Here is an 18,509-nt window from a genome sequence, read left to right on the forward strand (position 1 = left end):
TTTGATGACATGGCCAATCAGAAGCCTATCAATCTCCATCTTAAACACACCCAACTACCCTCCACAGCTGCCTCCAGCATCAAATGCCATAAATTCATTACCTTCTGGCTAAAGAAATTTCTCTGCATCCCTGTTTTAAATGGACACCCCCTCTATCCTGAGTATGTGGCCTCCTGTCTTAGACTCTCCCACCATGAGAAACATCCTTTCCACATCTACTTATCTAGGCCTTTCAACATTTGAAAGGTTTCAATAAGATCCCTCTCATTTCTAAATTCCAGCAAGAACAGACACAGAGCCATCAAATGTTCCTCATATGAGAGCCCTTTCATTCCTATAATCATCCTTGTGAACCTCCTCTGAACCATCTCCAATGCCAACACATCTTTTCAAAAGTGAGGAGCCCAAAACTACATAGTACTCAAGGTGAGGCCTCACCATTGCCTTATAGAGCCTCAGTTCACATCCTTGCTCTTGTATTCTAGACCTCTTGAAATGAATGCTAACAACTAACTAGCAGGAGTATTCAAGGATATTTTCAACCTCTCATTGCTATGAGGTGGAAGTTCCCACTTGCTTCAAAAAGGCAACAATAATAGCAGTGCCAAAAAAGAATAATGTGGGCTGCCTTAATGACTATTGCCTGGAAGCACTCACATGGAAAGTGATGAAATGCTTTGAGATGTTGGTCATGACTAGACTGAACGCCTTCCTCAGCAAGGACCTGGACCCACTACAATTAGCCCATCACAATGGCAGACACAATCTCAATAGCTCTCTACATGGCTTTAGACCACCTGGACAACACAAACACCCATGTCAAGATACTGTTCATCGACTTGGATTAAAAAAATTGGCTTAAAGGAAGAAAGCAGAGGGTAGTTGTGGAAGGAAAGTATTCTGCCTGAAGGTCGGTGACTAGTGGAGTGCTGCAGGGATCTGTCCTGGGACCCCTGCTATTTGTGATTTTTATAAATGACCTGGATGTAGAGGCGGAAGGATGACATGAAGTAAGTTTGCGGATGACACGAAGAGATGGAGGAGTTGTGGATGAGCTGTAGGCTGTCAAAGGTTACAAGAGGATATAGACAGGCTGCAGAGTTGGGCAGAAAAATGGCAGATGGAGTTCAATCCTGACAAGTGTGAGGTGCTGCATTTTGGAAGGACAAATCAGAAGACTGAGTACAGGATTAATGGTCAGTTACTTAAGAGTGTGGATGAACAAAGGGACCTTGGGGTTCAAATCCATACATCCCTCAAGGTCGCTGCGCAGTTTAATAGGGTAGTTAAGAAGGCCTATGGGATGCTAGGCTTCATTAACAGGGGGATTGAGTTCAAGAGTAGAGAGGTCATGTTGCAACTCTACAAATCTCTGGTGAGACCACACTTACAGTGATGTGTTCAATTCTGGTCACCTCATTATAGGAAGGATGTGGAAGATATGGAGGGGGTGCAGAGGAGATTTACCAGGATGTGCCTGTTTGGAGAACAAGTCGTTTGAAGCAAGGTTAGCAGAGCTGGGCTTTTCTCTTTGGAGCGTAGAAGAATGAGAGGGGACTTGATAGAGGTCTACAAAATTATGAGAGGCATAGATAGGGTGGATAGTCAGTACCCGTTTCCCAGGACACCAATAGCAAACACCAGAGGGCATAGGTATATTAAGGGAGGGAAGTTTAGGGGAGACATCAGGGGTAAGTTTTTTTACACAGAGGGTTGTGAGTGCCTGGAATGACTTGCCAGGGATGGTGGTGGAGGCTAAAGCATAAGGGGTATTTAAGAGCTTCTTGGACAGGCATGTGAATGAAAGAAAAATGGAGGGTTATGGGGTAGTGTGGGTTTAAACTTTTTTTTAAGGATTATATGGGTCGGCACAACATGGAGGGCTGAAGGGCCTGTACTGTGCTGTAGTGTTCTATAGTTCTATGGTTTATAGCTCAGCATTTAATACTGTCATTCCCACAACCCTGATTGAGAAGTTGCAGAACCTAGGCCTCTGTACCTCCCTCTGCAATTGGATCCTTGACTAACTAACTGGAACACCACATTCTACGCAGATTGGTGATAACATCTCCTCGCTGACCATCAACACTGGCACACCTCAGGGGTGTGTGCTTAGCCCACTATTCTACTCTCTATATACACGTGACTATGTGGCTAGGCATAGCTTAAATACCATCTATAAATTTGCTAATGATACAACCATTGTTGGTAGAATCTCAGATTGTGAGGAGAGAGCATACAAGAGCGAGATATGCCAACTAGTGGAATGGTGCCACAGGAACAACCTGGCACTCAACGTCAGTATAAAAAAAAAGAGCTGATTGTGGACTTCAGGAAGGATAAGACAAGAAATACCTACCAATCCTCATTGAGCAATCAGAAGTGGAGAGTGTGAACAGTTTCAAGTTCCTGGGTGTTAAGATCTCTGAGGATCTAACCTGGTCCCAACATATCGATGTAGTTATAAAGAAGGCAAGACAGCAGCTAAACTTCATTAGGAGTTTGAAGAGATTTGGCACGTCAACAAATACACTCAAAAATTTCTATAGTTGTACCGTGGAGAGCATTCTGACAGGCTGCATCACTGTCTGGTATTGGGGGTTGGACATTTACTGCACATGACCGAAAGAAGCTGCAGAGGGTTGTAAATTTAGCTCCATCTTGGGTTCTAGCCTACAAAATACCCAGGACATCTTCAGGGAGCGGTGTCTCAGAAAGGCAGCGTCCATTATTAAGGACCTTCAGCACCCAGGACATGCCCTTTTCTCACTGTTGCCATCAGGTAGGAGGTGCAGAAGCCTGAAGGCACACACTCAGCGATTCAGAAACAGCTTCTTCCCCTCTGCCATCTGATTCCTAAATGGACATTGAACCCTTGGACACTACCTCACTTTTTAGTATACAGTATTTCAATTTTCTGTACATTTTTAAAATCTATTCAATGTACTGTACACTGTGATTGACTTATTTATTATTATTTTTTTCTCTTTGAGATTATGTATTGCATTGAACTGCTGCTGCTAAGTTAATAGATTTCATGTCACGGGCCGGTGATAATAAACCTAATTCTGATATTGCATTTGCCTTCCTCGCCACCAACTCAACCTGCAAGTTAGCCCATAGGGTGTTCTGCACAAAGACTCAAGTCCTTTTGCATCTCAGATTTTTGGATTTTCTCCACATTTAGATAATAATCTGCACATTTATTTCTTTTAACGAAGCACAGGACCATGCATTTTCCAATACTGCATTTCATGTGCCACTTTCTTGCCCATTCTCTTAATCTGTCTAAGCCCTTCTGCAGCCTACCTGTTTCCTCCACACTACCTGCTCCTCCACCAATCTTCATATCATCTCCAAACTTGGCAGAAAAGCCAACTATTCCATCATCTAAATCAGTGATATACTGCATAAAAAGAAGCGGTCCCAACTCTAGCCACTAGCCACTGGCAGTCAACCAGAAAAGTATACTTCTATTCCCACCTGGTGCCTCCTACCAATCAGTCAATGTTCTAATCATGTTAGTAACTTTCCTGTAATACCATGAGCTCTTAACTTAGCAGTTTCATGTGTGGCACCTTTTCAAAGGCCTTCGGAAAATCCAAATATATAACATCCACTGTATCCTCTTTTTTGACCCTACTTGTAATCTCCTCAAAGAATTCCAACAGATTCATTAGGCAAAATTTCCTTGAGGAAACCATGTTGACTTTGTCCTATCTTGTCCTGTGTTGCCAAGTACTCCATAACCTCATCCTTAACAATTGACTCCAGCATCTATCCAACCTCTAGGCTAATCAGTCTATAATTTCCCTTTTGCTGCCTCCCTCTTTTCTGAAAGAGTCGAGTGACATTTACAATTTTCCAGTCTTCCAGAACCGTGCTAGAGTCTAATGATTCTTGAAAGATCATGACTAATGCCTCCATAATCTCTACTGGTACCTCTTTCAGAATCCTAGGTTCATCTGGCCCAAATAACTTGTGTATCTTTATGTGTTTCAGCTTTTTGAGCACCTTCTCATTTGTAATAGTAACTGCACTCATTTCTCTTCCCTCACACCCTTCAACACCTGGCACACTGCTAGTGTCTTCCACAGTTAAGACTGATGCTATGCCATCTCCTTGTCCTTGTTTTTGTTTCTCTCACCTCATTTTCTTGCAGTCCAATGTCCACACTCAACTATTTTGATATTGTTTGCCAACTTGCTTTCAAAAGCTTGCCAATCCTCTGGCTTCCACCTAATTTTTGTTTTGTTGTATGCCCTCTCTTTTGTTTTTAATTAGCTTTGACAGTGCTTGTACTATTTTGCCATTTGAGTATTTCTTAGTTTTTGAAACACATCTATCTTGCACTTTCCTCATTTTTCCGAGAAACTTATGACTTCGCTGCTCTCCTCTCATCCCTCCCAGCTTCTCTTTCCAGATTACACTGGTCAACTCCCATCTCTTATACCACTGTAATTTCCTTTGTTCCACTGAAATACTGCTACATCAGACGTTACTTTCTTCCTTCCTATCAAATTTCAAGTTGAACTCAGTCACATTGTGATTACTGCCTCCTAGTTTTCCTTTATCTTCAGCTCCCTAACTGTCATTGGTTCATTACATAACACCTAATCCCAATGTTTTAAACCCAATGTTTAAAAAGCCATCTCACAGGCATTCAACAAACTCATTCTCTTGAGATCCATTTCCAGCCTGATCTTCCCAATCAACCTGCATGTTAAAATCTCCCATGACTATCATAACATTCCTCCCCAGAAGAGATCCCAATGATCCAAGGATCTGAAGCCCTGCCCCCTGCACCAGCTTTTCAGCCACACATTAATCTGTCAGATCATCCTGTTTCTACCCTCGATGGCACATGTCACAGGTATTAATCCGGAATGACTACCCTGGAGGTCCTGCTTATCAGCTTTCTACCTACCTTTCTAAATTCTCTCTTCAGGGACCGCTTTGCTTTTTCTTTCTCTATCATTGGTACCAATATGTACCGAGATATCTGGCTGCTCTCCTCCTTCGCCAAAATGTTGTGGACATGATCCAATATGTCCCTGACCCTGGCACCTGGGAGGTAACGTACCAACCAGGTGTCCCATTCATGTCCACAGAATCTGTCTGTTCCCCTGACTATCCCTCCCCTCTTCTCCCTCTTTCCCTTTTCTGCACCACAGACCCATGCTCAGTTCCAGTAACCTGATCTCCATGGCATTCCCCTGGAGGTCATTCCCTACAACAGTATCTATAATGGTATACTTATTATTGAGGCTAAGGATTAGGGTGATTCCTCTGACATGCCTCTGTAATTCCTTTTTCTCTGAGTTAATACTAATGCATCCGACTTCAGTTTCTTCTTTTCAAAATTCAGGGAAATTGATAATATTATCACCGCTCTCCCTGGGGGTTCTTTTATCTTAAACTCTCTAATCAATTCCCATTCATTGCACATCACCTGCTCCAGAACCGCTGATCCCCTAGAGGGCTTACCATGAGCTGCTCTAAAAAGCCATCTCGTAGGTATACTAGAAATTCCCCTCTTGGAAACTGGCAGCAACCTGATTTTCCCAATCTACCTACATATAGATATCCCCTGTGACTATTGTAACATTGCCCTTTTGGCAGCATTTTCTATCTCCCATTGTAATTTGTAGCCCACAACCTTACTACTGTTTGTGGGTCAGTTTGCAACTCCCATCAGGGTCTTTATATGTTTACAGTTCCTTAGCTCTATCCACAATGATTTAACACCTTCTAACCCTATGTAACCTATTTCTAATGATTTAATTTCATTTTTATCAACAGAGCAACATCCTTTCTGCCTCCTGCCGTCCTTTCAATACAATATATATACTTGGACAATAATCTCCCAGCTAAACTCTTCTTTCATCCGTGATTCAATGATGTCTACAACATCATACATGCCAATCTATAACTATGCCAGAAGTTCATCTATCTTATTTTGTATATATTACACACATACAAATATAATGCGTTCAGTCCTGTATTCAGCCTTTTTGATTTTGTCCAGCCTTTTACATTGCAGTTCATCCTGTTGACTGCAATTTTGCCCTATATGCAACGTCTCCTTGCTAGGTGTCTCACTGCCCATTTCCTCTGTTTGTAAACCAGCTACCTCATCTTCAGCAGTATCTCTCTGGTTCCCATCCCACTACCAAATTAGTTTAAACCTGCCTGAAGAAATCTAGCCAACCTGCCCACAAGGATATTTGACTCTCTTTGATTCAGTTGTAACCCGTCACTTTTGCATAGGTCATACCTTCCCCAGAAGAGATTCCAATGATCCATAATCTGAAACCCTGTCTCCTGCTCCATTTCATCAACCACACATTCACCTGCCAAATCATTCTATTCTTACCCTCACTGGTGTATGGCACAGGTGGCAATGGAGAGATTGGTCTGGCTTTACCAGATCCAACCAGTTCCCCTCCACCACCACTTTCCTCTGTCTCACAGAACTTGTCCTCACTCTTAATAATTTCTCCTTTGGCTCCTCCCACTTTCTTCAAACAATAGGTGTAGCCATGGGTCCTAGCTATGCATACCTTTTTGTTGGCTACATGACACTGTCTATGCTCCAAGCCTACACTGGTGTCTGTCCCACACTTTTCCTACACTACATTGATAACTGCATTGGTGCTGCTTTCTGCAACCCTGCTGAACTCATTGACTTCATCAATTTTGTCTCCAACTTCCCACCCTTCCCTCAAATTTACTTGGTCTACTTCCAACACCTCCCTCCCCTTTCTTGATCTCTCTGTCTCTATCACTGGTGACAGCTTATATACTGATGTCTATTCCAAACCCATAGTCTCTCACAGCTACCTGGACTACACCTTATCTCACCCTTTTATTTGTAAAAACACCATCCCCTTCTGTCAATTCCTCCATTTCTGCTGCATCTACTCAGGATGAGGCTTTTCATTCCAGAATGAAGTAGATGTCCTCCTTTTTCAAAGAAAGGGGTCTCCCTTCCTCCACCAGTAATGCTGCCCTCAACTGTATCTCTCCCATTTTGTACTTATCTGCTCTTACCCCATCCTCCCACCATCCTACCAGAAGTAGGGTTCCGCTTGTCCTCAATACCACCACTCCAGCCTCCGCGTCCAGCAGATAATTCTCCGGAATTTCCACCATCTCCAAAAGGATCCAACCACCAATGATATATTTCCCTCCCCCTACCAACTTTTGCTTTCTGCAAGAATTGCTCTTTATGCAATTCCATTGTCCATTTGTCTCTCCCCACTGATCTCACTTACGGCACTTAACCTTGTAAGCGGAACAAGTGCTACACCTGTCCCTACACATCCTCCCTCACTAACATTCAGGGCCCCAACCAGTCCTTCCAGGTGGGGCAGCATTTCACCTGTGATCTGTTCGGGTCATATATTGTGTCCAGTGCTCCCAGTGTGGCCTGCTGTATATCAGTGAGACCCAACATAGATTGGGAGACCACTTCACAGAGCACCTACGCTCCTTTAGCCAGAAGAAGTGAGATATCCCAGTGGCCACCCATTTTAACTCCACTTCCATTTCTATTCAGATATGACAACCTATTGCCTCCTCTACTGTTGTGATGAGGCCACACTCAGGTTGGAGGAACAACACCTTTGCTCCATCTGGGTAGTCTCCAACCTGCTGGCATGAACATTGATTTCTCAGACTTCTGGTACTGCCCACCCCCACCCTCCTTCACCATTCCCCATACCCCTTTTCCTCTCTCACTTCATCTCCTTGCCTGCACTCTCTGGTGCTCCTCCCCCTTTTCCTTCTTCCATGGCCTTCTGTCCTCTTCAATCAGATTCTCCCTTCTTCAGTCCTGTATCTCTTTTACCAATCATCTTCCCAGCTCCTTAAGTCATCCCTCCCTTCCTCCCATTTTCACCTATCACCTTGTAGTTCCCTTTCCCCTCCCCCCAACTTTTAAATCTACACCTCATTTTTTTCTGAAAAGGGTTTCAGCCTGAAACATCAACTGTACTTTTTTTTCCCATAGATGCTGCTTGGCAAGCTGAGTTGCTCCAGCATTTTGCATGTGTTGGTTTGTAACCCTTTGTTGCTTTTGCTGCCCAAATTATTTTTGAACATTATAATTGCATCTGCTTTACTTCCTAATCTGGCATCTTGTTCCAGATGGGCACCACCCTCTGTGTGGGAAAAGCCAACCGCTGAAACATCCTTTTCCTTTCTCCTTAAGTCTTACCACTGTTCTGTACAGATACAATCTGATTGGAACTGTTCACAACACTCCAACTACAGTCACACCGTGGTTCTGTAGAGATAGGATGTGATTGGAACTGTTCACAACACTCCAACTACAGTCACACCGTGGTTCTGTAGAGATAGGATGTGATTGGAACTGTTCACAACACTCCAACTACAGTCACACCGTGGTTCTGTAGAGATAGGATGTGATTGGAACTGTTCACAACACTCCAACTACAGTCACACCGTGGTTCTGTAGAGATAGGATGTGATTGGAACTGTTCACAACACTCCAACTACAGTCACACCGTGGTTCTGTAGAGATAGGATGTGATTGGAACTGTTCACAACACTCCAACTACAGTCACACCGTGGTTCTGTAGAGATAGGATGTGATTGGAACTGTTCACAACACTCCAACTACAGTCACACCGTGGTTCTGTAGAGATAGGATGTGATTGGAACTGTTCACAACACTCCAACTACAGTCACACCGTGGTTCTGTAGAGATAGGATGTGATTGGAACTGTTCACAACACTCCAACTACAGTCACACCGTGGTTCTGTAGAGATAGGATGTGATTGGAACTGTTCACAACACTCCAACTACAGTCACACCGTGGTTCTGTAGAGATAGGATGTGATTGGAACTGTTCACAACACTCCAACTACAGTCTCTAAGTGGATCCATACAGATGTACTGTGGTGATTGGAATTGTTGCCAAATTCAAACAGCACTCTATCCACGGTTCTGTACAAGTGTACTGCGGTGATCAGATCTGGAGTCTAACCACAGTTTTGTTGAGATTCATTGTGGTGAGCAGAACTATTCACAAATTCAAACAGCTTTCAAACCACAGTTTGGTACAGATGCCATCTTCCCAACTCTTCTCAGCTTCTGAAGGCAATCACATTAACTGTCTTTTTCAAGACCCTATCCAGCCAATTTCGCCAGAAAATTTGTAACATGCAACAAAACTTTAACATATGGTGAGGGGTTCTGTTTAGAATTTGTGTTTGTTACATAATTAGCTGAAAAAGTATAAAGTAACACTCTCAGGGAGTAGGGGGATTGCTAACACAGCTCATCATTCATACTAAGCACTTATTGTTGAAGAACGATAAGTGAATCATGTTCTAAATTTATTGTATTACAGTATTTATGAAAACTTAGCATCATTTGTCTAGAGTCAGGGTCGAAATATATCCTCAAGTTTTTTAAAACATATTTTATCAAATTCTTTGTTCAAAAACATATCTACAATGGCTTTGAAATATATCAGATTCAAATTTAAAATATTTTGGTTAATGTCACCTGATTATCAAAACTTTTTTTATCTTCCCTTTGGGCAATCAATTGTTATTTTGATCACATTATTCATTATTCAAGTAAAGCGGATTCCAGTTTATTGGGCTATTGGTTAATTGGGACAGTTGCTTATTTAGGACAACTGTTGCCAAGATTCCCTTTATTTTGGGACACTATGCTGGTTAATTAGGACAGAAGACTGTTGCCAAACAGTTTCTGCCCAGTGTCATTCCTGTGCACTTGTGTGACTGTTAGACACTACACAGTGAACTGTTTTCAAACAGCATCAGTTGTGTGTGTTTGTGTTCAAAAAGCAGTACTTTTTGTCACTAATAGTTGGCCAAAAAAGCAGTCAGATAATTCAGAACTACTTTGCTTACTCCGGTTTTAAACATTCAGGCTTGGAGATGCTGGGAGTGAAAATGAAAGAATTTCACTACTTCAACAATTTAGAAAGTATGAAGAATTTGAAGCTATTGACAATCATCTTCAATGTTACAATTGTAGGATGCAATCACTGTGAGCATTGTATGAAGGCAGTCTATTATCTACACCAGGTGTCTATGCTGATTTTGTTCATGTATAGTCAATAAAAAGGACACGACAGTGTACACTGGATGAATTCCTCTGTCTATAACCACTGGGCAATAATACAGTTTTATAGAAACATAGAATACCTCTAGCACAAACAGGCCCTTCGGCCCACAATGTTGTGCCAAACATGTCCTTACTTTAGAAATTACCTAGGGTTACTCATCGCTCTCTACTTTTCTAAGTTCTATGTACCTATCCAGGAGTCTCTTAAAAGACCCTATTGTATCTGCCTCCACCACCATTCCACGTACTCACCACTCACCACCCTGTGTTTTTAAAAAAAACTTACCCCTGACATCTCCTCTGTACCTACTTCCAAGCACCTTAAAACTGCCCTCTCGTGTTTGCCATTTCAACCCTGGGAAAAAGCCTCTGACTATCCACGTGATCATTGCCTCTCATTACCTTGTACACTTCTATCAGATCACCTCTCCTCCTCTGTCGCTTTAAGGAGAAAAGACCAAGTTCACTCAACCTATTCTCAAAGGGCATGTTCCCCAATACAAGCAACATCCTTGTAAATCTCCTCTGCACCCTTTCTATAGTTTCCACATCCTTCCTGTAGTGAGGTAACCAGAACTGAGCACAGTACTCCACGTGGGGTCTGAACACGATGTTATAAAGCTGTAACATAGCCTCTCTGCTCTTAAACTCAGTACCATGATTGATGAAGGCCAATACACCATATGCCTTCTTAACCACACAGTCAACCTGCACAGCAGCTTTGAATGTCCTGTGGACTCGGACCCCAAGATCTCTTTTAACCTCCACAATGCCAAGAGTTTTACCATTAATACTATATTCTGCCATCATATTTGACCTACCAAAATGAACCACCTCACACTTCTCAGGGCTGAACTCTATCTGCCACTTCTCAGCCTAGTTTTGCATCTGATCAATGTCCCACTGTAACCTCTGACAGCCCCCAACACTATACACAACATCCCCAACCTTTGTGCCATCAGCAAATTTACTAACCTATGCCTCCACTTTCTCATCCAGGTCATTTATAAAAGTCACGAAGAGAAGGGTTCCCAGAACAGATCCCTGAGGCACTCCACTGGTGATAGACCTCCATGCAGAATATGACCCATCCACAACCACTCTTTGCCTTCTATGAGCAAACCAATTCTTAATCCGCAATGCAAGGTCCCCTTGGATCCCATGCCTCCTTACTTTCTCAATAACCCTTGCATGGGGTACCTTATCAAATGCCTTGCTGAAATCCATATACACCACATCTACTGCTTTACCTTCATCAGAATGCTTAGTCACATCCTCAAAAAATTTAGTCAGGCTTGTAAAGCACTACCTGCCTTTGACAAAGCTATGCTGACCATTCCTAATCATATTATACCTCTCCAAATGTTAATAAATCCTGCTCTCAGGATCTTCTCCATCAACTTACTAACCACTGAAGTAAGACTCACTGGTCTATAGTTTTCTGTGCTATCTCTACTCTCTTCCTTGAATAAGAGATCAACACTTACATCCCTCCAATCTTCCGGAACCTCTCCTATCTCCATTGATGATGCAAAGATCATCACCCGAGGATCAGCAATCTCCTCCCTCGCCTCCCACAACAGCCTGGGGTACATGTCATTCAGTCCCGGTGACTTATCCAGTTTGAGCACAAGAACACTAGAGCTCTGGAATCTGTTTCCCTGTCTGCTCCTCAATGTTCCTGTCACTATTGGGACATCTATAAAAAAACACCCAGTAGAGTTATTGACCCCTTCCTGTTCCTAACTTCCACCCACAGAGACTTAGTAGACAATCCCTCTCATATCTTCCTCCTTTTCTGCAGCCGTGACACTACCTCTGATCAACAGTGCCACGCCCCCACCTCTTTTGCCTCCCTCCCTGTCCTTTCTGAAACATCTAAAGCCTGGCATTCTCAGTAATCATTCCTGCCCCTGAGCCATCCAAATCTCTGTAATGGCCACAACATCATAGCTCCAAGTACTGAGCCATGCCCTAAGCTCATCTGCTTTGTTCATGATGCTTCTTGCATTAAAATAGAAACATTTCAAACCATCGGTCTAAGTGCATCCCCTCTATCACCTGCCTATCCTCCTTCTCACACTGCCTACAAGCTTTCTCTGTTTGTGAGTACTCTGTTTCTCAATACTATAGTAATTTTGATAATGTTCTAATTTGTTCTGTATTTCATTGAAATACATAATTTATTACTCAGTTAAATGGTAGCTTGTCTTTTGTTATATACCTTTTTAAATATTTCCATGAATCAGACTAATTGGGGCAATTGTTTAATTTCTGGGCCAAATTGTACTGGTCCTGATTTGTCCAATTAATCAGAATCCACTGTACATGAATTTTATTATAATGTCCATATGAAACATAGGCATGAGAGCAGAATTTGTCATTGGTTGCCTGGATTAGATGCACTTAGTAGTATTACAGTATGTAGTACTGTCCCGAGAAATATAATGGATGGCTATATATGTACGCAACTTAACATTAAGGACTGGGTATAGTAACAAAAGATATTTTAGTCTGAATGCATCATTCAGCCTATCGAATTTGTGGAAAAGAAAGAACACTTAATCATAAGCAAGTAAGGCAGAGATTTCACCCGAAGCTTTTTTGTAGAATCTATCAATCATTGACATTAATTTTCCATTTAATTGGGCTACAATCTACTAATCATCTCCACTCTCTTCTCTTACAGCTGTTTCTGTCATGAGGCACAGTGCATCATCCTTTGGATTTGCAGTAAGTTGTATGTGCGTGTGTGTGTGTGTGTGTGTAGGCCTCTGTTAGTCTCAATACACCATGGATTTGAGCCTTGGAAAGTCTCTAGGGTGCAAACCTGGGCAAGGTTTTTTTATGGGAGACCGGCAGTTGCTCAAGCTGCAAGTCTCCCCTCTCCATGCCACCAATGTTGTCCAAGGGAAGGGCATTAGCGTAATAAGTAATATTGTGTACATAGACAGAGAACTGATAATCGACTTCACGAGATTATTCAGGATTGGCAAAATACGATGCATTATGGTTTGCCTCTGGATGCTGGTTACATTAACCTCAGTGGCATTTAATTCAGAAGCACAGTACATCACTGAAAGGCAGATTGATGGAATTAGGCAGCTGAAGTGGCTTGGCATGGACTAGATGACTGAAGGGCCTGATTTTGTGCTGTACTTTTCGATGACTCTACATTGTTTGTTTCACTCGGATGACCAAGGCCGAATTTGTATACCTGTTCGTTTCTTTTTGGATTTATTTTTTTTAACATTTAACAATTCTTGATTCAAGCTCAAAGTTAATCACAACAGATAGAAATAAATTTTGAGCAAATTCAAAATTCCTAAAGTTGAGTATAGTGATACTACTTTAGATTTAGAATATTATTTATGTATTTATTATTGTTACTACTTTCTTGTTCCATATTTGCAGATACAAACTTAACAAAAATTGTTAAATCACACATACCAAGATGTGCAGAACAATTTAGATTTCTCTGAGAGCCTCCACTGTTGACTCTGCCAATGACTGCTGAAAGAACTAAATAAGGTGGATGTACAGAGGATGTTTCCTATGGTGGGGGTATCCAGAATTAGAGGGCACAGCCTCTGAATTGAGGGGTGACCTTTTAGACCAGAGGTAATGAGGAACTTGTTTAGACAGAGAGGTGAATCTGTGAAATGCTCTTTCACAAACTTCAGTTAAGGTCAAGTCTAGGGTATATTTAAGGTGGAAGTTGATGGTTTCTTGTTTGGTCAGGGCATCAAAGAATATTTCGAGATGGCTGGTGTATGGGGTTGAGTGGAATCCAGGATCAGCCATTGTGGAATGGCGGTGAAACTGGAGAGGGGATGGGATGAAGAAAAGAGTTTGAAAGTTGATTGGTGAAAGAAATACAGGGCAAGAGAAGGGGGGAGTCTGACAGGAGAGGACAGAAAGCTATGGAAGAAAGAAAAGGGGGAGGAGCACCAGAGGAAGGTGATGGGCAGGTAAAGAGATAAGGTGAGAGAGGGAAAAGGGAATGGGGAATAGTGAAGGAGGTGGGGGGCATCCCCAGAAGGTTAAAAAATCACTCTTCATGCCATCGGGTTGGAGGCTACCCAGGTGATATATAAGGTATAGCTCTTCCAACCTGAGCGTGGCCTCTTTGCAACAGTAGAGGAGGCCATGGACTAACATGTCGGAATTGAAATCGGTGGCCACTGGGAGATCCCGCATTTTCTGGCGGATGGAGCATAGGTGCCCAGCGAAGTAGTCTCCCAGTCTACAGTGGGTCTCACACCAATATACAGGTGGCCACACTGGGAGCATCAGATACAGTATATGACACCAACAAACTCACAGGTGAAGTGTCGCCTCACTTGGAAGGACTGTTTGGGGCTCTGAATGGCAGTGAGGGAGGAGGTATAGGGGCAGGTGTTGCACTTGTTCCACTTGCAAGGATAAGTGCCCGGAGGGAGATCAGTGAGGAGAGACGAATGGACAATGGCGTAGCGTAGGGAGCGATCCCTGTGGAAACCAGAAATTTTGATGGGGGGGCGGGTGGCACGGGGCTGGGGAGAGAAGGGTGTACTTGGTAGTGGAATAAATAACTTGGTAGTTGGAAATGGCAAAAATTCCAAAGAATTACGTGCTGGACGCAGAGGCTGGTGGGCTGGTAGATGAGGACAAGAAGAACCCTATCCCTGGTAGGCTGGCAGGAGACTGGGGTGAGGACAGACATGTGCGAAATGGAAAAGATGCCAGTGAAGGCAACATTACTGGTGGAGGAAAGAAAGTCTCTTTCCTTGTAAAAGGAGGACATCTTCATTCTAGAATGAAAAGCCTCATCCTGAGAGTAGATGCTGCAGAAATGGAGGAATTGAAAGAAGGGGATGGCATTTTTACAAGTAACAAAGTGGGCAGAGGTATAGTACAGGAAGTTGTAAGAGTCCATGAGTTTATAGTAGACATCAGAAGATTAGCTATCTCTGGAGATAGACTGAGAAAGGGAAGGGGTTGTTGGAAATGGACCAAGTAAATTTGAGGACTTAGGTGTAAGTTTGAGACAAAGTTGATGAAATTGATAAACCCTGCATGGGTGCTGGAAGCAACACTAATGTAGTCATCAATGTAGCATATGAAAAGTTGGGGATTTGGAAAAGATTTGGAACATGGACTGTTCCACGTAGCTGACAAACAGGCAGGCATGGCTGGGACCCTTGTGAGTGCCCATGGCTACACCTTTTGTTTGAAGGAAGTGGGAGGAACCAAAGGAGAAATTATTGAGAGAGGATAAGTTCCGCTGGATGGAGGAGAGTGGTGGTGGAGGGGAAATGGCTGGATCTGGTGTCCAGAAAGAAATGGAGAGCTTTGATGCCTCTTTGGTGGGGGACAGAGGGGTATTGGGTCTGGACATTCACAGTAAAAATAACATGTTTGGGACCAGGGACCTTGAAATCATTGAAAAGCTCAAGAGTGTGTGAAGTGTCATAGATGTATGTAGGAAGGGACTGAACATGTAACATATAGAGAGGCTTTGATGAAAAAGAAGCCGAATAAAGGGTGTAAAGGTAGTAAGGTAGAAGGGCTAAAGTGTGTGTACTTCAATGCAAGAAGCATCAGGAACAGAGGTGATGAACTGAGAGCTTGGATACATGCATGGAATTATGATGTAGCGGCCATTACAGAGACTTGGCTGGCACCAGGGCAGGAATGGATTCTCAATATTCCTGGATTTCAGTGCTTTAAAAAGGGATAGAGAAGGGGAAAAAAGGGGAGGAGGGGTGGCATTACTAGTCAGGGATACTATTATAGCTGCAGAAAGGGTGGATAATGTAGCAGGATCCTCTTTTGAGTCAGTATGGGTAGAAGTCAGGACCAGGAAGGGAGCAGTTACTCTACTGGGGGTATTCTATAGGCCCCCTGGTAGCAGCAGAGATACCGAGGAGCAGATTGGGAGGCAGATTTTGGAAAGGTGCAAAAATAACAGGGTTGTTATCATGGGTGACTTTAACTTCCCTAATATCGATTGGCACTTGATTAGTTCCAAGGGTTTAGATGGGGCAGAGTTTAAGTGTGTCCAGGATGGATTCCTGTCACAGTATGTTGACAGGCTGACTAGGGGGAATGCCATACTAGATCTAGTATTAGGTAACAAAACGGATCAGGTCACAGATCAGTCAGTGGGTGAGCATCTGGGGGACAGTGATCACCGCTCCCTGGCCTTTAGCATTATCATGGAAAAGGATAGAATCAGAGAGGACAGAAAAAATTTTAATTGGAGAAGGGCAAATTATGAGGCTATAAGGCTAGAACTTGTGGGTGTGAACTGGGATGATGTTTTTGCAGGGAAATGTACTATGGACATGTGGTCGATGTTTAGGGATCTCTTGCAGGATGTTAGGGATAAATTTGTCCCGGTGAGGAAGATGAAGAATGGTAGGATGAAGGAACCATGGGTGACAAGTGAAGTGGAAAATCTAGTCAGGTGGAAGAAGGCAGCATACGTGAGGTTTAGGAAGCAAGGATCAGATGGGTCTATTGAGGAATAAGGTAGCAAGAAAGGAGCTTAAGAAGGGGCTGAGAAGAGCATGAAGGGGCCATGAGAAGTCCTTGGCAAGTAGGGTGAAGGAAAACCCCAAGGCATTCTTCAATTATGTGAAGAACAAAAGGATGACAGGAGTGAAGGTAGGACCAATTAGAGATAAAAGTGGGAAGATGTGCCTGGAGGCTGTGGAAGTGAGTGAAGTCCTCAATGAATACTTCTCTTCGGTATTCACCAATGAGAGGGAACTTGATGGTGAGGACAATATGAGTGAGGTTGATGTTCTGGAGCATGTTGATACTAAGGGAGAGGAGGTGTTGGAGTTGTTAAAATACATTAGGACGGATAAGTCCCCGGGGCCTGCTCCACGAGACGAGGGAAGAGATTGCTGAGCCTCTGGGTAGGATCTTTATGTCCTCATTGTCCTCATGAATGGTACTGGAGGATTGGAGGGAGGCGAATGTTGTCCCCTTGTTCAAAAAAGGTAGTAGGGATAGTTCGGGTAATTACAGACCAGTGAGCCTTATGTCTGAGGTGTGAAAGCTGTTGGAAAAGATTCTTAGAGATAGGATCTATGGGCATTTAGAGTATCATGGTCTGATCAGGGACAGTCAGCATGGCTTTGTGAAGGGCAGATCATGCCTAACAAGCCTGATACAGTTCTTTGAGGAAGTGACCAGGCATATAGATGAGGGTAGTGCAGTGGATGTCATCTACATGGATTTTAGTAAGGCATTTGACAAGGTTCCACATGGTAGGCTTATTCAGAAAGTCAGAAGGCATGGGATCCAGTGAAGTTTGGCCAGGTGGATTCAGAATTGACTTGCCTACAGAAGACAGGGTTGTGGTGGAGGGAGTACATTCAGATTGGAGGGTTGTGACTAGTGGTGTCCCACAAGGATCTGTTCTGGGACCTCTACTTTTTGTGATTTTTATTAATGACCTGGATGTGGGGGTAGAAGGGTGGGTTGGCAAGTTTGCAGACGACACAAAGGTTGGTGGTGTTGTTGATAGTGTAGAGGATTGTCAAAGATTGCAGAGAGACATTGATAGGATGCAGAAGTGGGCTGAGAAGTGGCAGATGGAGTTCAACCCAGAGAAGTGTGAGGTGGTACACTTTGGAAGGACAAACTCCAAGGCAGAGTACAAAGTAAATGGTAGGATACTTGGTAGTGTGGAGGAGCAGAGGGATCTGGGGGTACATGTCCACAGATCCCTGAAAATTGCCTCACAGGTAGATAGGGTATTTAAGAAAGCTTATGGGGTGTTAGCTTTCATAAGTTGAGGGATAGAGTTTAAGAGACGCAATGTAATGATGCAGCTCTATAAAACTCTAGTTAGGCCACACTTGGAGTACTGTGTCCAGTTCTGGTTGCCTCACTATAGGAAGGATTTGGAAGCATTGGAAAGGGTACAGAGGAGATTTACCAGGATGCTGCCTGGTTTAGAGAGAATGGATTTTGATCGGAGATGAAGGGAGCTAGGGCTTGACACTTCGGAGAGAAGGAGGATGAGAGGAGACATGATAGAGGTGTACAAGATATTAAGAGGAATAGACAGAGTGGACAGCCAGTGCCTCTTCCCCAGTGCACCACTGCTCAGTACAAGAGGACATGGCTTTAAATTAAGGGGAGGGAAAGTTCAAAAGGGATATTAGAGGAAGGTTTTTCACTCAGAGTGGTTGGTGCGTGGAATGCACTGCCTGAGTCAGTGGTGGAGGCAGACACATTAGTGAAGTTTAAGAGACTACTAGACAGGTATATGGAGGAATTTAAGGTGGGGGGTTATATGTGAGGCAGGGTTTGAGGGTCAGCACAACATTGTGGGCCAAAGGGCCTGTAACGTGCTGTACTATTCTATGTTCTATGAACC

At 43.2% G+C, this 18,509-nt stretch overlaps 2 protein-coding genes across 2 annotated transcripts in view; one reads left to right on the forward strand and one right to left on the reverse strand.

Annotated features, from left to right (window-relative positions):
• The window catches only part of tmem163a (transmembrane protein 163a), a 261,821-nt gene that overhangs the window by 131,621 nt on the left and 111,691 nt on the right, over positions 1-18,509 (forward strand). Inside the window, exon 4 of the mRNA XM_059966281.1 lies at positions 12,819-12,862. Coding sequence (XP_059822264.1) covers positions 12,819-12,862 — 44 coding nt within the window. The remainder of the gene's footprint in view (positions 1-12,818; positions 12,863-18,509) is intronic.
• LOC132392440 (uncharacterized) overlaps positions 1-18,509 on the reverse strand; it is a 490,427-nt gene that overhangs the window by 90,690 nt on the left and 381,228 nt on the right. The gene's annotated exons all lie outside the window — the stretch shown is intronic.

Source organism: Hypanus sabinus, chromosome 4, assembly GCF_030144855.1.
Source record: "Hypanus sabinus isolate sHypSab1 chromosome 4, sHypSab1.hap1, whole genome shotgun sequence".
NCBI lineage: Eukaryota > Metazoa > Chordata > Chondrichthyes > Myliobatiformes > Dasyatidae > Hypanus > Hypanus sabinus.